This window comes from Natrix helvetica (assembly GCF_964273705.1).
Source record: "Natrix helvetica genome assembly, chromosome: 13".
Classification (NCBI taxonomy): domain Eukaryota; kingdom Metazoa; phylum Chordata; class Lepidosauria; order Squamata; family Natricidae; genus Natrix; species Natrix helvetica.
Window position 1 is genome coordinate 8,601,936 of NC_138557.1, and position 27,081 is coordinate 8,629,016.

Genomic DNA, 27,081 nt, shown 5'->3' on the forward strand with positions numbered 1-27,081 from the left:
CAGCAATCACTTTACTGCCTTAAAATGTTTAGATATCACTAAAACGGTCTTCTCATCTTGAATTGGGCAATATGGAAACTCATAGTTGAAGACATTGAGGACTATGATATAAAAAAAAATACCTCTGGGACATTAGCACAAAGGGGCAGAGGGTTTTCTGGTATGTTATATGATTTATTGATTTATTTACATTTCCTAGTAGCCCTGTTGATCATACAAAGGGCTTGTCAGTTGCATAAAAGAACAATTATCCACAGAGGGAAGAATCCTGTAGGATCTGTGGTGCTATAAGAAATAATATTTCACACAAGACTCTAAGAGGGATCTTGGAGTCCTAGTGGACAATCACTTACCCCGTTTCCCCCAAAATAAAACCTCTCCGGATAATAAGCCCAATCGAGCTTTTCCGTGCATGCACTAAAATATACCCTCCCGAAAAAATAAACCCTCCCCGAAAATACGGCAACACAGCAGCAGCCATGAGGTGACCACGTTCGCCGCCTCCTGCACCTCAAAAATAATAAGACCTCCCCGAAAATAAGGCCAAGTGCTTATTTCAAGGGTCAATAGAAAATAAGACATGGTCTTATTATGAGCCAGCCGTGTGCAGCAGCTGCCAAAAAAGCCAACACAGTTCTAGGCTGCATAAATAGAGGGATAGAATCAAGATCATGTGAAGGGTTAATACCATTTTATAAGGCCTTGGTAAGGCCACACTTGGAATACTGCACCCAGTTTTGATTGCCACGATGTAAAAAAGAGGTTGAGATTGTAGAAAGAGTGCAGAGAAGAGCAACCAAGATGATTAGGGGACTGGAGGATAAAACATATGAAGAACGGTTGCAGGAATTGGTTATGTCTAGTCTTATGAAAAGAAGGACATGATAGCAGTCGTCCAATACTTCGGGGGCTGCCACAAAGAAGAGGGAGTCAAGCTATTCTCCAAAGCACCTGAAGACAGGAAAAGAAGCAATGGGTTGGAACTAATTAAGAAGAGAAGCAACTTAGAGCTAAGAAGAAATGTCTTGACAGTCAGAACAATGAATCAGTGGAACAATTTGCCTCTAGAAGTTGTGAATGCTCCAACACTGGAAATTGTTAAGAAGATGTTGGACAATCATTTGTCTGAAGTGGTGTAGGGTTTCCTGCCTAAGCAAGGGGTTGGACTAGAAGACCTCCAAGGTCCTTTCCAACTCTGTTATTCTATTCTATTCAAGGCAGAGTGATCTCAAAAAAATAGACAAAGATGATTACTCCGAAACATACAGGAAGATGATGTTCTCCCTACTGTTCTCGTGCAAACAACTGTGTAGGCAATTTTTAAGAGTTCATTCTATACAAGCTACACTAAAAATATTCCTCAACCGCTAAAGGGTTAGGAAAGCCCTTTAGTGACTGCGGGAAGATACTTTGGGCCACTCTGATACTTTGAGCTAAGGAAGCAATTATGAGAACTGTCATGGAAGGGGCACATTATTTGAATTATGTGAATTCTCAAGGCTAGATTTATGGAACCTCTGGGAAGAGTGTGCTAAATTACACTTCCTTTTTTTTGCCGTTGGGCAGTGCATTCTCACTCTTGTGGAAGAAATGCTTCCCCTGACTCTTATTTATCATCTGCTCGTGTCCCTCTGTCCTGGAGAGAGAGGACTGTATTTCAGGAGGGGTGTGTAGGTGGCCTCCAGGTGGAAGATATTGGTTAAGAAGTCCTTCCTCCCATCCTGTTGGAGAGACTTGCAGCCGTTTGAAGAGGAAGGAAGGAAGGAAGGAAGGAAGGAAGGAAGGAAGGAAGGAAGGAAGGAAGGAAGAAAGAAAGAAAGAAAGAAAGAAAGAAAGAAAGAAAGAAAGGGCCACCTGTCTTAAATTGTATGGGGTCTCCTGCTTCAGCAAGGGATTGGATTATAAATCCTCCATTTCCTTCCAACTCTGTTATTCTGGGAAGACAGGAGGGAGGGAGGGAAAGAATAAAAGGAGAGAGGGAAAGAAAGAAAGGAAGGGAGGGAGGGAAAAAGGGAAAGGAAAGGAGGGAGGGAGGGAGAAAGTAAGGAGAACCTAAGAACAAAAACTAGATAACTAAAACTAGAACAAGAACTAGAACTAAGGAGAACTTTCCTGACAGTGAGAACAATTAAGCAGTGGAAGAGTTTGCCTGCCGAAGCTGTGAATGCTCCAATCCTGGAGGATTTTAAGAAGAGTTTGGACAACCATTTGTTTGGAATGTTATGGGGTTTCCTGCTTGAGCAGGGGGTTGGACTAGATCAGTGTTTCTCAACCTTGGCAACTTGAAGATGTCCGGACTTCAACTCCCAGAATTTCCCAGCCAGCATTCACTGAAGTCCAGACATCTTCAAGTTGCCACTGGACTAGATGATCTCCAAGGTCTCTTCCATTCCGTTATTCTGTTATTCTGCAGGTTGTTTGTACCTCATATGAGTATAGTCCACCATGCAGTAATTTCCTGAATTATAAAGTGGGGTGATGCTCTACTCTATTTGGAGAAGCAACTCAAGAACAGGAGTCTTCATAGGACTGTCCTCCTTCTCTAGGTTTGATTTGGCAATTCCTCCAATGCCTTTGAATGTGGGAATTTGAATGACCTGATTTTTTTCCCAGTTCAAACAGTCACTAAAAAACCTGTTCCAAGCCAAGGACTACCTGTGCACAGCAACGATAGACCTAAGGGATGTTAACAGTTTTGTAGATTTGACCCAACGTGCGGCAATAACAGGACAAGAACAGACTGTGTTAATAAAGGTTCCAATTTCCCAATTGCTTCTGCAGGATCAAGGCGACTGCATCCAATCTTCATGAAACATTTTCGCTGTAGGCAAGTCGAAATGTTCTATTGCATGAACCTCGTTTTAAGCTCAGAAGAAATCCACTGCACAATCCTTTTTAGCTGACCTTCCCCCTGGTCCCCCCAATAGATCACTGAAACGCCACGCTTTCAAAATTCATGTCAATAGCTCACGACAATTTCATAAAACTTTGCCCAGGAAGGTAACGAAGTTAGGAGACTCAACAGATTCTTGCGCAGTCTAAGAACTGTGAAATTTCAGAGGCAGCGCGGCATTTGTCTCCAAATAGAGGCATGAGCTTAAATAAACTATCCTAAGAAATCCGTATATAAATCCTAATTTAACTTGTGCAACAATTTTAAAAGCGGTTGCATCAGTACTAAGTCAGCCCAATGTAATAATTGTGGGGGGGAAAACCCAGTTTCCAAACCAACAAACTCAGAATCACCATGTATTTTAAAACTGATTTTAATCTCCTAATTTGAGCTTTTCACAAATAGAAAGAGCAAAGTTAGATCTGACCCCATTCCCCCCACACCTCCTTTTTCACATTTAGGTTTACCTGTCCAAACTGTTTTCTAAAGAAATAAGAATCACTAAAATTGCTGTTAATTCTTATGTCTATTCTCTAATCACCGGTAAAAAGATTCCCAAATTGTATAATAATCCGTTTGTTCTTTCTCTTTGACAGCCAGTGTCAATCAGTTCATTTCTGCACTTTCTACTATTCTCCTAATCGCATTCTCCTCTGTAGGGATCTCTTTGCTAAGAAGTTATCTAAAGTATAGAAAATGTATTAATAGTTAATATAACTAATAGAGTTAAATAAATTACAATGGGATTGTTATAATATTAGATACTTAAAAGTATTGGAAATGAAGCTAAGATGAGATTAAATAATGAACAAGATTGTATACTTTCATGTTGGCACAAAATATTTGTACCCAGATGACACACTGGTTAATGGAAAATGGATTGCTTGTATAAAAATAAAATAAAAACATTAAATAAAAAAGAATCATTGCATGCAGTCCATTTTTACCTGGATCATATATTAGCTTTCAAACTAAATTCAAAGAAGGATGGCACCGGCGATAGCCCCGACAATCATCTGGTTGTCGCAGGGGCGATGGATTGCGCTCGCAGGGGCGATGGATTGCGCTCGCAGGGGCGATGGATTGCGCTCGCAGGGGCGATGGATTGCGCTCGCAGGGGCGATGGATTGCGCCCGCGGGCGCAATGTGAGTCAGGCGCATGCACAAATGGAACGCGCGCACACGCGATCACCAAACCAGTAGTGACGGTAAGTGCAACCCACCACTGTCCGTTACGTGGCGCTAGGGATTCAAACCGCTGAACTGCCAACCTTCTGATCAACAAGCTCAGCGTCTTAGCCACTGAGCCACCACGTCCCCATATGATATGATTTTATGTGTGTGTGTGTTGTATTTGTGCTGATAAATAAATAAAGGGAGACTAGTATAGATCTATTTCAAGCTATTTAGCTCTCATCAGCTAGCCATACCCTTACTGGGATTTGAACCTGAGCTGTATTACATATTAGGCTGATGCATTAGCCACTAAGCCACAGGCTCTCCTCCTTATATATATATATAAAAGTATATATATACGTTTTTATTTTTTCATTTTCATAACATATATACTATTACATAACCAACATCATATTATATTATTAACTGTTTACATCAATTCATCTTACAATCAAGTCCCTAAAACAATTATGAGCTCTTCTGCTCTCCATACATCATATTTGTACCTTATCCATCACTTTCTTCCCCCTCTCGCTTCCTCCTCCCTACCTTCTTTCTTCTCTCTGCTGTCCTTCTCCTCTCTACTTCCCCTTCCTCTCTCCTTCTCCTCTCTCCCCTTTCCACTCCTTCTTTCTCTCCTCCTCCTCCTCCTCCCCCTTGCTCTCTCTCCTACCCCTCTCTTCTTCCCTTGCCTCTCTCCTCTACTTCCCACTCTTCATCTCATTTGCTTGGTGTATTTCAGCCTCTGAACGAGCTCCATCTTATATTGATGGTATTTATCATTCCTTTTCAATATACATATTTAATTGTAACATATATCTTCCTCTTTCTTTTTTAAAAGAGGGAAAAAAAGAAGTATGCATATATACATCTGGCCCATATGACATGATTAAAAGTTAGAATAAGAGACAGAAATAAGAGAAAAGGGGAATATTAGTGTATACACTTTTATATAATCACATAAGAGCAATAGTAAGAGAAAACATGGAATAATTGAATAGTGACAGATTGCAACTTTATATAAATATGTATTACTATTAGAAACATATAAGCTGGTTGAAAGTAATAGATAGATAGAATCAAGATCACATGAAGTGTTAGTGGTAAGGCCACACTTGGAATCCTGCATTCAGTTTTGGTCGCCACGATGTTGAAAAGATGTGGAGACTCTGGAAAGAGTGCAGAGAAGAGCAACAAAGAGGATTAGGGGACTGGAGGCTAAAACAGATGAAGAACGGTTGCAGGAACTGGGTATGTCTAGTTTGATGAAAAGGACTAGGGGAGATATGATAGCAGTCTTCCAATATCTCAGGGGTTGCCACAAAGAAGAGGGAGTCAAACTATTTTCCAAGGCACCTGAAGGCAGGACAAGAAGCAATGGGTGGAAACTAATCAAGGAGGGAAGCAACTTAGAACTGAAGAGAAATTTCCTGACAGTTAGAACAATTAATCAGTGGAACAGAAGTTGCCTCCAGAAGTTGTGAATGCCCCAACACTGGAAGTCTAATAACTATGACTAATGCTATTATTTTTGTATGTATTAGAATTATGACACCCAGGTGCCACACTGTTCACACATTGATATTTTGGAAAAAATTAAAAAAAAACTTTTTTTAAAAAAAGAAAGAAAGTTGAGAGACCCAACGGTTTAAGAAGGAAGAGTACATTTAGAAGTCCCTAACAGTGGGGACTTTGTAGCACCAGTCTTTGGAAAAGCCAGAAACCTAAGAAAGGGCCAATAGTGAAGGGCTTATTTTAGTAAATATCATATGAATGGAATAAGTCTTTCCTCAACCATGTCAAGCCTCTCCTGCCACTTTCCCATTTAAAGAAAAAGGAAAAAAACCCCCAAAAGGAATTCAACAGACGGCTGCACGATTGGAGAAGCTTGAAGTTAAGAGCGAGAAAAACTTCTTTCCCTCACTTTTAAAGATTTCTTAAATGTCTGCTAGGCTGGCTAAATAAATCAAGAGACTGGATCCCAGGAGGGATAAATATCCATTAATGATCCGTTTTCACCGGGCATTGGAATGGAAAGATTGTGAGGTTGAGACGCTGGCCAGTTTAGAGTATATGCCATATTTTTATTTTACTTTTTAAAAAGTGTATTTGCGGCTCAGTGGCTAAGACGCTGAGCTTGTCAATCAGAAAGGTCGGGAGTTTGATGGTTCGAATCCCTAGCGCTGCGTAATGGAGTGAGCTCCAGACTCAACAATATCCCGGACTTCCAGGGTGCTTGAAAATAATCCATTTCATATTCAGAGCCGCAAGTTCCCGCGTGACGTGGAAAGCTTCGCAAACATTTGGTGTACCAAATTATTGAAAACGAAATTCTGGGTCTACCTCTAGAACCAGACTGCAGATGCTGGATCCAGGGTTTATAGGTTTGCCTACAGAATTAAAAAAGCAACAACAACGGGGACCAGGTTTTGTGTGGGGCGGGGAAGAGATGTTGTGCTAGCTGTAATTACAAGAAGTCCTGGAATTACAACCGTTCGTTTTAATGAATGTTCAAAGTTACAACAGCACTGGAAATAGTGGCTTGCATTTGAAACCATTCCAGCGTCCCTGCAGTCATGTGATCGAAATTCGGGCATCTGGCAACTGGCATCAGAGGTGGGTATTCAGCAGGTTCTGACCAGTTCTGGAGAACTGGTAGCAGAAATTTTGAGTAGTTCGGCGAACCAACAAATACCACCTCTCAACAGCCGTGCCCCCATCTATTCTCTGCCTCCCGAGTCCCAGCTGATCGGGGGGAAATGGGGATTTTGCAGTAGTCTTCCCCTGCCATGCCCACCAAGCCACACCCACAGAACCGGTAGTAAAAAAATTTAAATACCACCACTGACTGGCATGTATTTATGACATCTGCAAAACACACAAAACCCAACAACTTTGTGCATCTAAATTCAGCCCCCCCCCCCCGCAAAAAATGGTAGATTTAACAACAAAATTCATCTGTTTTATTCTGCCATGTGGGTAAACATAACCCAGCATTTTAATATGAAGAGCAAAGGTGGCATGCATAAATTGTTGGACGCTGAGTATCGAATATCTCTGGCCCTTCCAAGCAGCCAAATCAGAGGAGGAGGAGGCGTGGGTCAGCATCAAGACAACATGAGAGCTCCAAGGAGTTGGCAGAGAGAGAAAGATAGAGAGAGGCGAAGCCTGGGCCATCCGTCAGCCCTCAGATGGAGAGTCAACAGCCCCCAGATCTGGAGGTGGCTGATGAGGAAGAGGAAATCCTGAGTCCAGTGCCTGCACAGACGGCAGAGGAGAGGAGAGCAGTGGAAATCCATGGGCTGATCCTTGGGACAGAAGAGCCACTGCTGCTAACAAAGTCCCAACCTAGCTCTAGGGATAGAAGGCAGGGGGCAGAGATGAATAGATGTGGCTGACAAACTATTCACTAAGGCTGCATTACTATTACGATTAGTCTTCTCGTTGTTCCTATCATCCATCACCTCCCACTTATGACTGCAGGACTGTAACTTTGTTGCTTGTATCCTTACGATTGATATTGATATTGCTTCCTGATTGCTTATTTGACTATCATTAAGTGCTGTATCTTATGATTCGTGATGAATGTAACTTGTCTTTTTATGTACACTGAGAGCATCTGCACCAAAGGCAAATTCCTTGTGTGTCCAATCATACTTGGCCAATAGAGAATTCAATTCAATCCTATCCTATCCTATCCTATCCTAAAAGATGTGCCTTCTCACCATCTGGCATTTCCACTTAAGAGCATCCCAAGGTCCATGTGGCACCAACCTTGTTCTCTTTTACGAGAGTTTTAAAGGACTGGCTGTTCTCACAGGCGCTGGGCCAGGAAGCTGCAGGAACCCGTGTAACTTTGAAATTATTTGGTTTGTTTCCTTCTTGTCCTTCTCCTCTTTTCCATTTTAACCTTTCGTATGCCGCCGAGATTCATTTGCATGGGGGGCAAATTGAAATTACAAATGAGGGAATACCTGAATAAATCAGTGGATTGAGGAAATATTTGGGCTGGCACGATTTGATGCAAGTTAGCCTTCTTAATTTCTTCCAACGTGAATAAAAAAAGCTTTATCGATATCCGGGCCAGGCACCTCTGCTTCGGAGGTTTTTTCCTTTGATGTAAACAAGCCCTCTCTTATTTTATTTACCTTCTTTTATTCTTAAAATGCTTCTCTTTGAAAACGTTTGTTTCGAAACTTCGGAATTGTTTTGATGGTTATTTTATTTATATGTGGATGTTTTAACTTCTTTCTCTTCTGTCCAAGCTGGCAAGAGTCCTCCTTGGATTGTAGTGGCACAGACAGATATAAAATAAATAAGACACGAATTCACAGGCCAGCACAATAATCTGGAAGACGCTGGCGAGCTTGCAGAAGATTTCCAAATAATATTTTCCTCTCCTACTCTTCTTTGAATTTCGAGATAATGTTTACACGTTATACAGATTTGCCATCTGGCTAGCGTACACACGACTGTCTTTTCCCTTCCTTGTACGACTATCAAAATGCGCTCTTCCAATTTAATATGTACATTATAACAAATTAATCCAATTAGGGGTGTAATTGCCCGTGTTCTTCTCACTGTCAAAGATGTATTGGTACGAAGCATTCTTCCCCTGAATAAAGTTACCAGCTCATTTACAGAATTAATATTCCATAAAACGGCAGTGATCCTATACTCGCTTATATGCCATCTAAGTAATTTTTGTCCCCCCAACTTCCTCAAACATCCTTTAATGGATTTGACCATTTTTCTACATAACCAAAAAACAAGCTAAATATAGTAATAAAAGCACGGCCATTGCCAAATTGAGTAGACACATATTTAATGTTCTTCTAATCTCGGCTATAGATGTTTAAATGTCATAACATCCCGTGTTTCTTTGTGTCTTTTTTCAGCCAATGATCTACAAGGGATGGAGGAAATTAAGGACTTGGCGAAAGGTTGGGAGGTTTTTATTCTTTTAGAGGTTGCGCAAAATGAGAAGGGATATGAATGTAAGAGGGAAGCGCGATGGCTCAGTGGTTAAAGACGCTGAGCTTGGGAAGCTGACAGCCCAGGTTCGAGAGCCGAGCTCTGCGCAACAGCATGAGTCCTTGCTCCAGCTCCTGCCCACCTAGCAGTTTAAAAGCATACAGATGCAAGTACCGTATTTATTCGAGTATAACGCGCACACGTGTATAACGCGCACCCCCTAATTTTCGATTAAAAATCGGTATAAAATTTTGTTTCACACCAAGCATTGTAATTGACAAAAAAATGTTGTTGAAAACATGCGGCCATGACTATTGCCGCCGCTGCTGCCGCCGTTCACAGGACCTGCCTCTCACCCTCTTCTTCCTGCCGACTGGAAAAGTTACAGACCCGTTCTCTCAGCTTGTTGAAGTTGGCAAATCCCAGAGTGCTTTAAATACAAATGCTTTAAAATGTGCACATGGCCAAGAGGCGTGGCCGAAATGTGCAAGAGGTCCCTCGTTTCTCTGCCCGAGTGCTCTCCCAAGACAATAAGCCTGCAGTAACAGCTTCTGAATCTTGATTGCACCAAGACAGGGGCTTGGGGTTGAGGGTTTTTTTTTTTTGGTCCATCACCAGCTGCTTCCTTGGACAGCCTGGCCCGACTCTTTCAAAGACAGCAAATGCCTCCTCTGAACAATTTGTCACAAGTACAAATTGCAATTTGGCATGCCATCACAAACCTTCTGAGTTTGGACAAAGCAGAGGTGCGCCAAGCTAGCGCTGGCGAGGAGCGATTCAGAAAATCCACATGCCGGGGGCAGGATGAAGCGACAGGCTGAAGAGAAAGATCAAGCTCTTGGCTTCGTTCATCCTGAGAATCGGTTCTTATTTTGTGTGTTTCTGATTAAGGTTCAGGAAGAAGGGGGGGAACGGATCGACTCACGACTCCTGGTTCGGTGGCTGGCCTCGGGGAAGGAGCAGAGTTCCCCACCCTCTGGGAAAACATGTGAAGAAGGGCAGATATGCATCTACTCCCAAACATAATCAGTTCTGGCACATGCATGTAGATATCCATCTCCCCTTCGCCTGTTCGGTGACCCTCCAAAGGATCAGGGGTAGGAAAGTAGCCAGGGAGCCGACTGTTTTGAAAAGGCTCACCTGAGCTCCTGGCCCTCAACTCCCCGAGGTCCTGCCTTAGCTGAGATAACTGCTGACCCTCAGAATCCAAGCTAGAAGGTTTGGGAGAGATAGAATCAAAGGATGGAATGCGGTGGAGTTTACCCCTCACGGACTTCCATCAGAAAAGAAGCCCTTGAGCTTCTTTAACAGAATAACGGAATTGTGAGGGGCCTTAGAGGACTTCTAATCCAACCCAACGGGAATGGACTTCCCGTTTCGTAGGGTTGTTTTAAGCCCTCCAGAGGCTCCAGGAAAGCCTCCTGAAGGTCCCTGAAGCCTCTGGACTGCCTCCATGGGGGGGGGAAGGCTGTTTTCGCCCTCCCCAGGCTCCTATAAAGCCTCCTATAAAACAAGTTTAAAGGAACAGACTCAGTCTAATCAAGAGTGGCCAAGATCAACCCATGCCTGGATGCTATCTCCACCTCAATGGAGAAGAAGGGCCTTCTCTGTGGTTGCTCCCTCTCTCTGGAACATCAATCGCCAGAGATTAGAATGACCCCTACTCTAACATTCTTCCAGAAGGTGCTGAAGACCTGGTTCTGCCAGCGGGCCTGGGGAACCCAGAGCGGGATGGGGCCCATTAAATGCCTCGCACGTGGTGCTGTCACCGGAACAGGGGATGCAGGGCGATTTTATTATTTTAATGTATTATATAATTATAAACTTTTATTAGTTTTATTGTTTTTAATATGAGGTTTTATATTTTCTAAGCCACTTTGAGTCACCGTGTGCGAATAGGCAGCAATATAAATTCAATAAATGAATGAATGGCCATCCAGTCTCTTAAATACGCTATTGATGGAGCACCCACCACTTCTGAAGGCGAAGCCCTTGCACTGATTAATTGTTCTAGCTTTCTCGACTCAATGTCTCTCTTCTGAGAGAAACGTTTGCCGAAGAAGACTCTTGCCAAGCAAACAGCGTCCAGTGGAGCTCCTTCTCCCCGCCCTGCGTCTCTTACCATTCAGTGCTCAGAGACCTGGGACGGAAGGCCGGCAGGTCAGCCAAGTCATTCTCAGCTATCCTCCTCTTCTCCTGCTTCTGTTTAACTGACAACCGGTGTGTGAACTTAGAAAGGCTGCTCTCAGACCTGGGAAAGGGAGGGAGGGGAAAGGAGAGGCGTTAACTCCATCAAAGCATCAGGAACACCAGAAGGCATGGCAAAGAGCCAGGGGTCAAGGGATTGTGATTGTGAAGGAGGTAGAATGAGCATTAAAGAAACCAACCAAGGGTGATAGATACAGATGGAAGGTTGAACAACTAGCTTTAGGTTGCAACCGGAAGAATCTTGAACTAAATATACTAAAGACCGTAAATAAGTGGTAGATTTTAGGAGAAAACCCTCCTATACTACCGCCTTTTACAGTACTAGACAAAACAGTATCAACAGTAGAGACCTTCAAGTTTCTAGGTTCCATCATATCTCAAGACTTAAAATGGACACCAAACATCAAAAACGTCATCAACAAAACACAACAAAGAATGTTCTTTCTGTGCCAACTCAGGAAGCTCAAACTGCCCAAGGAGCTGCTGATCCAGTTCTACAGAGGAATTATTGAGTCTTTCTTCTGCACCTCCATAACTGTCTGGTTTGGCTCTGCAACCCAACAAGACAGACACGGACTTCGGAGGATAATCAGAACTGCAGAAAAAACAATGGCTACCAACCTGCCTTCCATGGAGGACCTGCACACTGCACGAGTCAAAAAGGGGGCTGTGAAAATATCTACAGATCCCTCGCATCCTGGACATAAATTGTTTCCTACTCTCAAAATTACGCTATAGGGCACTGCACACCAGAACAACTAGACACAAGGACAGTTTTCCCCCCGAATGCCATCACTCTGCTAAACAACTAATTCCAACAACACTGTCAAACTATTTACTAAGACTGTATTGCGATTATTCTTCTCATCCTTCCTATTCCCTATCTCCTCCCACTTACGACTGTAACCTTGTTGCTTGTATCTCTATGATTTATATAGTTTTATTTGTTTCCTAGTATGATTTGATTGCTTATTAGTAACCTATGACTATCACTAAGTCTTTTATCTTATGATTCTTAATGAATGTATTTTTTTTTCTTTTTATGTACACTGAGAGCATATGCACCAAAGGTCGACTCGGTCTCCCGTCCTTCCGAGGTGGGTAAAATGAGGACCCAGATTGTTAAGGGAAACAGGCTGACTCTGTAAACCCCTTAGAGAAAGCTGTAAAAGCACCGTAAAGCGGTATACAAGTCTAAGTGCTATTGCTATGGCATACACTTATTGGCATTTGATTTCTAATTTCCGATCGACCTCCTGCAGGCCAGAGGGGGAGAACCAAAGGCCTGGATGCAGCCCAGAGGCCATAAAATGTCCAGGGTGAAAGCATGCTTCCCTCCCTCAAAACAATAAAGCACAAGAAAATTGAAAATCCTTCTGTGCACAAATTTTTATTTGCATCTCTCCATTTGCATAGACTTATCTAAGTCTCTGTGCTCCAAGGTCTTATTTCACTAAGCTAAATACGATTCGGCCTCCCTTTCTCTCTCTTTGCAACGATAAAACAAACACCAAACAACTGACAGGTTCAGCCAAACTTCGGCATTTTTCATTCCTGTGCTTTTGTTACTGAGTTATTATTCCAGGTATATCTGCGATCGTTCCATAATACAAGGGAGAGAACGGCTCTTATTGTTTGCCGTTCAGGCTTAGGTGTTTCAAAGCATTCTCTGCCATTTTTTGCAAGGAGGTAATGAAATAATTCCAAAGAAAATGCGAGCAGTGGGAAGTGTTTGCTTAGCAACAATTATGCATCTCATTATATGCAGTAAGAGACATTCCCTACCCTCCGAATCCTATTCGGGCCATTAAATTCCCCCGTTGCAATACCTTACGAAAGCCCAGGTATCACATTTCTGCAAGTGCGGTGTTTCTCAGAAAATAAGACAGGGTCTTATTTTCTTTTGACCCGTCTTATGAAGCCTCACACACAACAGTCGGTTGCCCACAAGAGTGTAAATTTCACTGTGGTTTTTCACGGGGTTTCTCAAAGTTTTCTCCTTCCTACCGTTACTAAATTAATGGACCTTTGAAGGTCTTGAAAAGCGTGGCTTTCGTAACTGCTATCTCTAGCTATCTTGGTTTCCATCTCACCAGCCTCAACCCTCACAACAGCCACAATCGGAGGGATGGGTTGGAGAAAGGGAATGCTTTTCTTGGCAAGTTCAAGAAACTTCAAAGCAATTATAGAGAAGGGAGTTCTTGTCTGCATTTTTGATCTGTAAGTATCTAAGAGATTAACAGAGTTGGGAGGGACCTCGTAAGTCATCTAGTCCAACCCCCCGCCCAAGCACGAGAACCTACATCAGAGGTCACCAACCTTTCAGACCTCATGAATATGATCTCCCCAATGACCGGTTGAGTGGGCGTGGCTAGGTGGTCACGTGACTAGGTGGGCATAGCCAACTTGATGTCACTCACATCGAGGAGCGCCTCGCCAGCCTCTACTAGCCCCTCCCCTCCCAACCACTCCTCGCCTCCTGCCTGGGCTCCTTAGGGCCCCAACAGGAAGCAGTTGTTGGAGCTAAGCAGCCACTATGACAAAGAGTTGGCAAAACAGCTCAGTTCAAATTGGATCTGGCTGAGAAGGAGATCCAACAGCAGAAGCACCTCACTGAGGACTAGGAGCATAGGCTTTCCAAGCAGAGGGAAGATCTGCAGGAGTGCAAGGCCAGGTGCCAGCGCCTGGAGGCTCAGAGGGCTGAGATGGTCAGCCAGTTCCAGGCCATAATGCAGTCCCACTGGAACGAGGCCCTGTGGCTCTTCACCACCAGCGGCACTTCCCTCCAGCCTTCACCCAAAGCCCCCCACCAGAAGGCTGAAGCAGACCCCAAGTCGGAATTTCTGCCCCCTGACCCACACAAAAAGACCCCAAAGGGGGAGACTCTCTGCAGCAACACAAGGGTCCCTTTGCACATATTGGGCTGTAATTTGAGAACCCCTGATTTAGTGCGATATAAAAAATGCAAATATTTTTTTCTGCAGACCACCAAAAATTTTCTCACGGACCACAAGTGGTCCACAAACCACCAATTGGTGACCGCTGACCTACACCGTTTCTGACAGATGGCAGTCGAGTCTTTTCTTGAAAGCTTCCAGTGATGAAGCTCCCACAACTTCTGAAAGCAACTTCTGTTCCTTTGGTTGGTTGTTCTCACTGTCAGGAAATTCCTCCTTATTTCCAGGTTGAATCTCTCCTTGGTCAGTTTCCATCCATTCTTCCTTATCTGGCCTTCAGGTGCTTTGGAAAACAGCTTGACCCCTTTCCTCTCTGTGGCAGCCCCTCAAATATTGGAAGGCTGCTATCCTGTCTCCCCTGATCCTTCCCTTCCTGCAACCATTCATAGTACGTTTTAACCTCCAGTCCCCTAATCTTTTTGCTTGCTCTTCTCTGCACTCTTTCTAGAGTCTCAACATCTTAAGAGATTCCTAAGGAGGCGTGCATAAGCGCAGCAGAGTGCCTACCGTCCCTGTCCTACTGTCCCATTTATATCTATTCTTTTTATGTGTTTATGGCTATGGTTTGCTTATTTATATCCGTTTATTTGTGCCATTTCTTTCACGTGTTTTCATAATTGTTTCCTTGTTGAGAAATAACATAACATAAATAAAATAAAATAAAATTTTCTTTCTAGCGTGGGGGACCAAAACTGGACGTATGGGCTGAGGGCGGGATAGCTCTCTCCTCAGCCTAATTCGGAGCTCACCTTAAGCTTTGCAAAGTATTTGGTATTTGTGGCAAAGACGTGTTTCCCTTTGATGAATGAGGTTTGCTTTGTGGCACTTTGCGTGACTTAACTTGAAGTTGCTCTGCAAAGCCACCAACTTGCTACCACGGAGGGCTCTCAAGAGGGAGAGGCTTAAGAGGCTATATAACAGGGAACCCCTTTTTCACCAAAGGGCCGAAGGGAAGAGAATCCGGGGTGCTAAAACATGCAGAAATGTGTTGGGCAGCCGCTTCCAAGAAGTTCCTTTGATCTCCCCGCGAGTGTTTGATTAATTTATTTTACTGAGCGGTGTCTGGTTTGATTTGGCTTGGACTGGTCCTAGACTTCTGAGGATTCTTTGTCTCAGTGAAGCAGCCTCAGTACGTTCCCACCGTCCTCTTTGCAAAGGACTCCTCGTGTTATTTTAAGTGGACCCAATTTGCTAGGATGGCACAGGGCCTGCAGCATATTTCTTTGAGTTCTCCTTGGCCCAAAGAGAAGATGCTACTTCTACAATTTCCAGAAACTCATGGGAGAAAGGCGGGGGGGAAATAAACACTCCTATTCTATTATTGGGTCCTTAGTGCTCTCTGAGCTTGGAGGTTTTCTTGCAGACATCTCATTACCAAGCTAGTTAACAACATCCGTGCTGCACTGGTGATGTTATCTAGTTGGGTAATAAAATGGCCTGTTTGAAAACCACCAAGTTCAGAGAGCACCAAAAATCACACCATCCTCTTCTTCCTCTTCCTCCGTGTCCTCTTCCTCCTCCTTTCCCCCTCCCATTCTCATCATTCCACAAACCCCATTCCCTTCTAGCACTGCTGATGTTACCTAGTTAGGTAATGAAACATCTGTAAGAAAACAACCAAGCTCAGAGAGCACCAAAAATCACACAGGCCTCTTCTTCCTCCTCTTCTTCCTCTTCCTCCTCCTTTCCCCCCTCCCATTCTCTTCCCATTCTCATCACTCCACAAACCCCATTCCCTTCCAGCACTGCTGATCTTACCTAGTTAGGTAATGAAACGTCTGCCAGAAAACCACCAAGGACCTCACAGTTCAACCCTGACAAATATTTCTCCTCTATTGATCCTCTTCTATTTTCCATGCAACTATTGTGGGTGAGATGCTAATAACCGAGGCTTCTGAAATGATGATAGGAACCAACCCAGATATTTAATTATATTTTTATCTCTATTTTTAACTAACTTTAAAATTAAATAACCAATTCACTATATTATGAACTAACCATAAGAGCTGTTTTACTGTCTATAACAGAAAAGTACATTTCCAGAAAATGAGACCTTTCCCAGGAGGCTGTGCTAATCCGAAGTAATCAATTTCAGGAAGTAGTCAGTACGTTTTTAGAAAATGGATTTAAATAAGCCATGTTTCCTCTAGACCCTAATCTGTAATTAAAAATGCTGACATAAATCTCAAATTTAGAGCACGCACACTGCAAAACCGATCCTTGGGTTAGTTTATTCATTGCAAAATAGTTGGCTACAGGGGGAACCTAGAAGATCCAGGAACTGAGAGTTTGTTTATTTGCTGAGCATTTCTATTTACTTCATTTACTTTTGATTGTTGAGCTATCATCATCCCGTGTCACAATAAGACTAACGTCTTGAACTCGCACTCATACACGAAGAAACATTTATAAGATGGTTTCAATATGTACCGATTCTGTTTCCTGTGGAATTTTCAGTCTTCTCTCTTGGCTCAATCTGTTGTGGCCCACCAGCGGCCAGTGGAGCTGGCAGCAGATTCGGACAGTGAGGAGGTTGGGGAGGAAGATGGGGCAGTCCTGGAGTCTGGGGAAGGCTCTGATGAGGGCTCTGTGTCGGAGGCAGAGACAGGGCCAGGGCCGTATGCCAGTATTCAGCTGCCTTCAGAGTCAGACATCAGTGAGGCAGACGAACAGCTGGAGCCTGTTCCCAGTGTGTGCATGCACAGAGTTGTCAGACGAAGGGAACAGCTAAAGAACAGGGGTCGACTTGGGAGTAAGGCCACAGGTGGACGATGAATGGCCCCTCCCAGAGGAAATAAAAGAGGAGCGAAAGGGGAGTGGAGTTTGCAGGAGAACATTAGTTCACTTAATTGGTTCGTGACTCTCCAAGACTCCTTGCCAAGCTTTGCAGAGATCAGCCTGGCAGCTCTCCAAGCCAGATAAGGTCTGTGACCGTAAATCCTCCCTTGAAAGACTTTGCTGGATGTGAATGAGCAGAATTCACAGTCAATTAATAACAGTTTTTTTTTTGTCAGGACCAAGAGTTTGCCTGTTGTGAGTTTGTGGTTGAGCCCATTTTTCACCCTCCCCAGGCTCCGGAGGCTTTCCTGGAGCTTGGGGAGGGTGAAAACGGCGTCCCCCAGAGGAAATACCAAGCTCAGCTTAGAGGCGAGCAGTAGGCCGCACAGGAGAGGGGGCTTGTGAGCGCATCAGCATGTTGGGGCATGCTTTACATTATCAGTGCCGGCACATGCATGCACGCTCTCACATTTTTGGCGCCCAACAACAAAAAGGTTAGGCATCTCTGCCCTATACCACTTCAGACAAATGGTTACCCCAATCCTTCTTAAAAACGTCCAATATTGGAACATCTACAACTTCTGGAGGCAAGAAGAGGAGAAGAGAGGAGAAGCAGGGGACAGAAGGAAGGAGAAGGAAGAAGGAAGTTTGAATTGAACTCAAAACATTTTGGGATTTAAATATCAAACCTTAATACATAGTCATAAAAATTCAGCATATTAATTCTAGAAAAAATAATTTTCAATCAATTTAGATGTAACCTAGGAGTTTGGAGGGAGGGGGCGTCTGCCATACTTGCAACTGCCAAAATTTGTAACCATTCCACTTACCCTTTTCCGCATAAATGTTTAAAAAAAAAACCAATAAAACTTTTTGAAAAAAAAAACATTTTGGGATTTCATGCTTTTGTTTATTTAAACAAATGTTGAGGTTTTCTGACGTCTTGAGATTTCTGGGTGGCTTATAAATAAAGAGTCAATGCAATATAGAAAAGGAAGACAACACAATGTAATTATCCGAGCAACCAAACCAAAGTATTTTGCCACTGCCTTCTCCTGGAATGTATTTGAACTTCCTTTGTTTAGCTTAGATATCTTTTTGTGAAGCTTCCCTTCAACTTGCAATACCCTTTTGTTACAAAAAGTCAGGGCTGAGTCCAGACTACATGGATCTATACTGGGAGGATGCTGAGGGAGGAAACTTAAACCTTTCTCAGACTGATCACCTGCATCTTCTGAAGATCCTCTCCAAATATGTTTTCTGTCTCCAAGTTCCCCTGATCGGTGGCCAAGTGTGACTGGGCCCTTCCATCTGACCATCGGTCCACACTATGAGGAGACATCCCTGTGGGAGATACGCCCGGGAGGGAAGGAAAGATGGTGCACCTTGTGATCCAAATGGCAAGCTGCAATTCCAATGTGGCTGTGGCGTGGTGCAGAAATGTGGCTTTTTCAAGAGATTTCTATGCTACTCATGATCCATCAGCCCTATGACACATGGATGGGATGGAGTACAAATAAGAATGGCATGGCATGGCATGGCATGGGATAGAAATTAGAATGGAATGGAATAGGATGGGATGGGATAGAAATAAGAATAGAATAGAATGGGATGGGATGGGATAGAAATAAGAATAGAATAGAATGAAATAGAATAGAATAGAATAGAGTAATGGGATGGGATACAAATACGAATGGAATGGAATGGCATGGGATAGAAATAAGAATGGAATGGAATGGAATAGGATGGGATGGGATAGAAATAAGAATAGAATAGAATAGAATAGAATAGAATAGAATAGAATAGAATAGAATAGAATGGAATGGAATGGGATGGGATGGGATGGGATAGAAATAAGAATAGAATAGAATAAAACAGAATAAAATGGAGTGGAATGGAATGGAAGAATAGAATAAAATAATGGGATGGGATACAAATACGAATGGAATGGCATGGCATGGGATAGAAATTAGAATGGAATGGAATGGAATAGGATAGGATGGGATGGGATAGAAATAAGAATAGAATAGAATAGAATAGAATGGGATGGGATGAGATAGAAATAAGAATAGAATAGAATAGAATGGAATGGAATAGAATAGAATAGAATAGAATAATGGGATGGGATAGAAATAAGAATAGAATAGAGTAGGAATAGGGATAGGGATAGGATAGGGTAAGTTAGGATAGGAATAGGATAGGATTGTATAGGATAGGATAGGAATAGGAATAGATTACTTTATTGTCACTTTAAATGTATACTAATCAGCATACATTAAAACAAAATTCCATTGCATTCAGCTATCAAAAGATAACCATTATGCATATACCCCTACCTCCCCGCCCCCATATCTATGACACAGAGAAACATCACAGCCTAGTTCAAACGTATACATGTCCATAGTGAAAGAAAAAAATCCTACTAGTTTACCAGACGGGTGTCATAAGGACCAAAACTGTTCCAAACTAGTAGTCCCTGTTATAGATACTATTACCGGCTCCCTTTCTCTCACTTGGCCTTCAGAAATGTAGGGAAGCCTCTATGCAAGTGCATTTCTTTGCTTTATCTTCACCGGAAGGGCATCTTGGGAGACTCGTTATTCTCTTAATTTTGTTTCGGGGGGGGGGGGGAGCCAATGACAGGGTTTTTTGCACTTGCAGCCAGCTCGGTGATCACACGCAGCAAGTAGAAACTCTACGCATGAGAAATAGCTGGGTTTTGTTGGTTTGTTTGTTTTTTTTAAAAGCAAATTTTTAAGACTTGCAAAACTGAGCATCTTGCTACTTTTCGGTTTTTTTGTCATAACATTCCGTTGTGATGTTTACCTCCCCCCCCCTCCCAAAAGAAAACCATCCTCCAAGATCAGGGTATGCATTTCAGATACATCCCCCCCACACACAATAAAGAACCCCCCCCCCCAACCGATCAGTGCCATTCAAAGGAAGAGCAGAGAACTTTGCTCTCTCTCTCTCTCTGGAGATCACTGCCACTCGTACAGAGATGTACGACTGGACTCGCATAAGGCAACGAGGGGAGAACGTGGCTGGCTTGCTTCTCCCCCCCCCCACAGCGATGTCTGTAAAGCACAGCCAACTGTGGCTTCTCCCTGTAGATAAGCAAACCATGGCTTAGTTAGTGCAAGGCATGAACTTCCGTGCCTCTCACTGCCTGCCTGCCACACATACCCAGCAGCTGAAAAACCCCACAGGGTGCATCTTTTAGGAAAACAGCTCAACATGGCAACGCGCCACGCCGTTCGTTTATTTGCAAGTCGATACCAATCGTAGCAGCGACAGCAAATTTGCCTCCAGTTCTGCGTTCGGTTGCTCTTAGCCAGACGACGGTATCCAGACGTGAGTATTGCGGTATCCAGGAGAGACCATACATAATCCGAAAAACGCGTTCGCTCTGAGTTTGGGCGCCTCTAAATGAATTTGGAGAGTTTTCCTCCTGCGGAAAAGGGTGCTCCCAAACCTTTCCCAATTAAACCTTGAAGAAAACTCTTGACGGTTCTCCGGCTTTTTAGGACTTGGCCCGCTACCAGCTCCTGCATCTCCAGCCAAAACCCTTACCCGTTTGGCCCAGAGTAACATTCAGAGGCAAAATGCGGAAGACCCAGGGCATAAATAAATAAATAATAAATAAAGAATCAGGCTGCCCAAGAGGAAGAACAGGGAAAGGCAGAGAAGAGTTGAAGTTGCTCCAATTTGCAAAAAACAAAAGAAGCAGCGGGAAGCAAAAGGTCTAAGATGCTGCACCTGACAAGACAGGGGAGATCAGGAACGTACACATTGCTCTGACCCGAATTCTTCTCGTCGAACACCTGGGCGGCTGCGGGAGAAGGCAAGAATGCCTGGCATCCCAAACCAATGCCAGCTGCTCCCAAGTTTTGCAAAATCAAACTGGGATGTGGAAGGACAAGCCAATCGATTTCCTACAGATTAAGCCCTCTGTTCTAGCCAGAGTAGGTGGGATATGTGGTCCCCATCAGCCCTGTTGCTTTCTCACTCACCTGTTCGCGCTCGTGTCTGCTTCTTCTCCAGACCTTCGGCTTCTCCCTTTCTCTAAAAGATGCCTTCACAGCGTAGACCTTCCTTCAAACAGGCATGGGCAACACACTCCATCCAAGCCCAGGATGTCTCCAGCTAGCCGAGACCCTGGCTTAGAGGTGGCCCATTGGCTCCAACCTCTTATCCCGTCCACATTTGCTCTCTTATCTCTCAAACCCTACCATTCCTCTAAGTTGCCACCCATATTTTGCTCAAGCATCACCTTAATTCATTTCTTCTCTCACTCTCTGCTTGTCTGCCCCCCCCATCTTGTTTCTATAGAAACCAGATTAGCAGGGGAAAGGGGGGGGGAGAAGAGAGAGAGAAATCAAATCGAGCCATGTGACTCAGATTCCTACACCAAAGAATCTCCCTCCCTCCGTCTCTCTTTCTCAGTCTCTCGCTGGGTTTTACATAACAAGTCATTGTACGGGGCTTTAGGAAAAAAAAGGAAAGAGAGAAAGAAGACGGGGGGAGGGAAGAAGTGGGAGAGAGAGAGAGAGAGAGAGAGAGGAGAGAGAGAGAGAGAGAGAGGCCAAAGGCTTGGTGGAGTCAATAGCAACCCATCACTTCAGCTGCCCATTCAATGGTGGATGAAGCCTGCAAGCTTTTTCACTTTTTCAAAAGTTTTGGATGCAATCCAACAGGGGAGGGGTGACATTCATCCTAGTCCCGTGATGGCAAACCTATGGCATGCCACAGGTGACACACAGAGACCTCACTGTCAGCTGTCGCCCCAGCCAAGCTCAGCTCCACGATGCACGCTCACCTCTCCGCCAGCCACCTGGTGTTCGAGTCTCAGCCATGCATGCACGGAGGGGGGGAGATGCATGCATGGGATGCACACACACATACGTAGGAGGGCAAGGCGCATGTGTGGGGCACACTCACATTGCATTTGGGGGGTTCTTCCGTGTGCGTGTGCTCTGTTTTGGGCCTGGAAAGCCACCTGTACCAACCTGGAAGCCAAAAATGGGGGGGGGGGTTGAGGCACATGTGTGTGTGGGGTGGGTGTCAGGGGTGGGTTCCTGCCAGTTCTAGCCTTTTCTATAGAAGAGGTTCCACAAATCTGCAGTGCCATTTAGAACCGGTTCCAGCTCCCTCCCCCCGCCCACCCGCACATCATCAAGATGAAGAGGGAGAGGAGGAATTCTGGGAGTTGAAGTCCACAAGTCTTAAAGCTGTCAAGTTTAAACACCCCTGGGATTTTTTTTTCTAAAGGGTTAGGGGTGCAAGGGTCTTGTAGCTTGACAGCTTTAAGACTTGCGTGCTTCAAATGCCAGAGTTTCTGAGCCAACATTTCGGTTGCTAAGCAAGAGCGTTGTTAAGTGAGTTTCACCACATTTTGCAAGTTGGCCACGCCCATCCAGTCACATGACTTCCAAGCCACTCCCACTCAGTCACATGGCTGGCAAGCCACTCCCACAAAGCAGGCTATACCTACAGAAGAGGTTCAAAAAATTTTTGAAACCCACCACTGATACACACACACACACACACACACACACACAAACCCCAATTGGATCACATTTTACAAGGTGGCCATGCCCACCCAGTCACATGGCTGGCAAGCCACTCCCATCCGGTCACATGGCCAGCAAGCCACTCCCATCCGGTCATATGGCCAGCAAGCCACTCCCACAAAGCAGGCCACACCTACAGAAGAGGTTCTAAAAATTTTGAAACCCACCACTGGAGGGTGCATACATGAGGAGTGGGGCACATGAGCAGGGGGTGGGGTGCATGCACGGAGACGCTTGCATTGCATTTGGGGGGTTCACGCATGCGCGCACCCTTTGGGCACTTGGCACCTTTGTCCTATCACTCAAACAGCTGGAGTCCCCAAAATTTGGGAACTGAGCATGGCTAGTCTAGAGAAGAGAAGGACCAAGGGAGACATGATAGGAGTCTTCCAATATTTGAGGGGCTGCCACAGTGAGAAGCTATTTTCCAAAGCACCCGAAGGCCGGACAAGGAATAATGGATGGAAACTGACCAAGGAGAGATTCAACCTGGAAATAAGGAGGAACTTCCTGACAGCAAGAGCAATCAACCAAAGGAACAGAAGTTGCCTTCGGAGGTTGTGGGAGCTTCATCACTGGAGGCTTTTAAGAAGAGACTGGGCTGCCATCTATCAGAGATGGTGTAGGGTCTCCTGCTTGAGCGGAGGGTTGGACTAGATGACCTATAAGGTCCCTTCCAACTCTGTTAGTCTGTTAAAACTACGGGAGATAATAGAGTTTATTGCAAAGCAGGGAGCAGACAATGAAGCCTAGTCAGAGATGGGCCAATGTGCCTTTATATGGTTTCCTGGACCACTTATCCTTCAAATGTGTCGGCCTTTGCTCTATCCTTCTTTGGACTCATAGCTGCTGGAGATTCTCTGGACCTAGTTTGTTTATGAAGGTTTCCATGGTGAGCCCAGACAGAGCTAAAGCCTAACTATTTGTCATTGGATTGCAGATATGAATGGCGCTGGAGAACTTAAACCATGCCATCGGACCAACTTTTCTTAGGGTTGCACAAGCCCACAAACTGCAGGGGAAGAGATTTGAGTTTGGACATCAAATTTCAAACAAAGAGAGCTTTGAGAATTGAGGTTATGTTCTGACTGAGGCTTCCCGAGAGCATGAAGCAAACTCCTGGTCCCGACAAAAACCCCTTTAATTAATTGACTGAGAATTCTGCTCATTCAAATCCAGCAAAGTCTTTCGAGGGAGGATTTACGGTCACAGACCTCTCTGACTTGGAGAACTGACAGGCCGATCTCTGCACAACTTGGCAAGGAGTCTCGGAGAGTCACGAGCCAATTAAGCAAACTAATTGTCTCCTGCAAACTCCACTCCCCTTTCGCTCCTCTTTTATTTCCTCTGGGAGGGGGCCGTTCACCGTCCACCTGTGGCCTTACTCCCAAGTCGACCCCTGTTCTTCAGCTGTTCCCTTCGTCTGGCAACTCTGCGCATGCGCACACTGCGAACAGGCTCCAGCTGTTCTTCTGCCTCACTGATGTCTGACTCCGAAGGCAGCTGATAACTGGCATATAGCCGTGGCCCCCTCTCTGCCTCCAACATAGAGCGCTCATCAGAGCCTTCCCCAGACTCCAGGACTGGCCCATGTTCCTCCCCAATCTCCTCGCTGACCGAATCAGCTGGCCGCCTGTGGGCCACAACAGCTTAAATTAAACGAGGCCACCATTTTGACTTCCAGAATGGGCCACATTCAAACATCTACACATTGATCTCCATGAGCAATTTTGAGGACCCCCATTCAGTTCTGTGCGCAAAACTAATGAGAAATCTTAGAGTCTTTGGTTTATTAAAAATAATTAACCGCAAGGAACATTGTGCAGAGGAAAACTGAATTCCTCGCTGAATTTGTCTTCAGCTTTTTTTGTCTCCCTTCAACTGTTTGTGGCATTGTAAGCTGTGCTTTGCAGCTTACAAAAGCTGTATGAACTAAGCCAGTGGCGGATTGTTCATTAAACCACGAGTAACCAAACTTTTGATGTAGTTTACTTTATTTTATTGTCATTGCACATCGTACGACAAAATTGAATACAGGTAATTCTCAATCAGAACCATCCGTTTAGGCGACCGTTTGAAGAAAAAAAAAGTGACTTACGACTAGTCCTCGCCCTTAATGCCAGATCTATTGGTTAGCAATCACAACTGGTTGCAACCAGGTTTCCATGTCTCACACAAATGGAAGAAATCACGCTTCTTAGTAGCACTGATGATGTTACCAAGATTGGTAATGAAACGTCTACAAGGAAACAACGTATCTTAGAGAGCACCAAGGACCTCACAGTTCTCCTCCTCCTCCTCCTCCTCCTCCTCTCCACAAAACCTCCTCCCTTCTAGCATTGATGATGTTATCAAGATTGGTAATGAAACGTCTACAAGAAAACAACCTAGCTCAGAGAGCACCAAGGACCCCACAGTTGTTCTCCTCCTCCTCTTCCTCCTGCTCTCCACAAAATCTCCTCCCTTCTAGCAATAATACAATAGCAGAGTTGGAAGGGACCTTGGAGGTCTTCTAGTCCAACCCCCTGCCTAGGCAGGAAACCCTATACCGTTTCAGGCAAATGGTTATCCAACATCTTCTTAAAGACTTCCAGTGTTGGGGCATTCACAACTTCAGGAGGCAACTTCTGTTCCACTGATTAATTGTTCTAACTGTCAGGAAGTTTCTCCTCAGTTCTAAGTTGCTTCTCTCCTTGATGAGTTTCCACCCATTGCTTCTTGTTCCACCCTCAGGTACTTTGGAGAATAGCTTGATTCCCTCTTCTGTGTGGCAACCCCTGAGATATTGAAATACTGTTATCATGTCTCCCCTAGTCCTTCTTTTCATCAAACTAGACATACCCAGTTCCTGCAAACATTCTTCATATGTTTCAGCCTCCAGTCCCCTAATCATTTTTGTTGCTCTTCTGTGCACTCTTTCCAGAGTCTCCACATCTTTTTTACCTGATGGTGAACAAAATTGGATGCAGGATTCTAAGTGTGGCCTTACCAAGGCATTATAAAGTGGTGTTAACACCTCACTAATGATGTTACCAAGATTGATAATGAAATGTCTACAAGGAAACAGGTGAGCTAAGGGAGCATCAATGACCCCATTTTCTCCCTTTCCTTGCTCCTCTTCTTGAGCAACAAACAACGCAGGAAACTTCACAGAACCGAAACGGAAGCCCCTGGACTTCAAGAGAAGCAGGGGTGGGTGGCTGGGTGGGCCTTTGATGGCACGGACACGAGCATCATCTGGACAATTATGACCCTCCCCAAGGATGACCTGGGCTAGTTCGTTCAGCAACCCGAGTTAACGTGCAACGATCAGGGGGCATTTGATTAAAAACCGTCAATTTGGTAGATTTCCCTCGGGTTTCAACAGTGGTGGGTTTCAATTTTTTTTAGAACCTCTTCTTTAGGTGTGGCCTGCTTTGTGGGAGTGGCTTGCCAGCCATGTGACTGGGTGGGTGTGGTTTGTCGGCCATGTGACTGGGTGGGTGTGGTTTGCCGGCCATGTGACTGGGTGGGTGTGGCCAACTTGTAAAATGTGGTGAAACTCACTTAACAACGCTCTTGCTTAGCAACCAAAATGTTGGCTCAGAAACTCTGGCATTTGAAGCACGCAAGTCTTAAAGCTGTCAAGTTACAAGACCCTTGCACCTCTAACCCTTTAGAAAAAAAAAACCCAGGGGTGTTCAAACTTGACAGCTTTAAGACTTGTGGACTTCAACTCCCAGAATTCCTCCTCCAGTCATGTTGGCTCAGGAACTCTGGCATTGAAGCGTGCAAGTCTTATAGCTGTCAAGTTACAAGACCTTGCACCCCTAACCCTTTAGAAAAAAAAAACCCAGAGGTGTTCAAACCTGACAGCTTTAAGACTTGTGGACTTCAACTCCCAGAATTCCTCCTCCAGTGATGTTGGCTAGGGAACTCTGGCATTTGAAGCGTGCAAGTCTTAAAGCTGTCAAGTTACAAGACCCTTGCACCTCTAACCCTTTAGAAAAAAAAACCCAGGGGTGTTCAAACTTGAGAGCTTTAAGACTTGTGGACTTCAACTCCCAGAATTCCTCCTGTCGCTCTTCATCTTGATGATGTGCGGACGGGCGGGGGGAGGGAGCTGGAACCGGTTCTAAAAGGCACGGTAGATTTGTGGAACCTCTTCTATAGAAGAGGTTAGAACTGGCAGGAACCCACCCCTGGGTTTCACCCACTACTGTAAACAGCGTTGTGGAATGTCTTGAGCTCTGCATATTTCAGAAATGCCGTGGGCCGAAATCTAAGCTGCCTCTGTGCTCGGCCTCTGGCAAGCAGCTCTTTGCTGGTCTTGTTTCCCCTACCTTCTTATGCAAAGCTTGGAGGACAACCAGGGCTGGGCTTCAAAAATTTTAGCAAGGGGTTCTCTGCCCGGTGGCTGGGTGGGCGTGGCCATGGTGGGCGTGGCCTGGTCAGCTATCTGCACCTTGTGGGGGGGGGGCTTTTTGCCCTTCCGGGGCTTCGGAGGCTTTCCTCGAGCCTCCAGGAGGGCGAAAATGGCCCA

The 27,081-nt window shown here is 44.6% G+C and overlaps 1 protein-coding gene across 5 annotated transcripts in view; it reads right to left on the reverse strand.

Annotated features, from left to right (window-relative positions):
- LOC309398729 (ankyrin repeat and fibronectin type-III domain-containing protein 1-like) overlaps window positions 1–27,081 on the reverse strand; it is a 284,451-nt gene that overhangs the window by 57,029 nt on the left and 200,341 nt on the right. For 3 of the 5 annotated variants that reach the window (XM_081965880.1, XM_081965881.1, XM_081965882.1), the window contains one exon: window positions 11,166–11,294. The exons of the other annotated variants lie outside the window; for them this stretch is intronic. In XM_081965880.1, coding sequence (XP_081822006.1) covers window positions 11,166–11,294 — 129 coding nt within the window. The remainder of the gene's footprint in view (window positions 1–11,165; window positions 11,295–27,081) is intronic. 5 annotated transcript variants of the gene reach the window in all.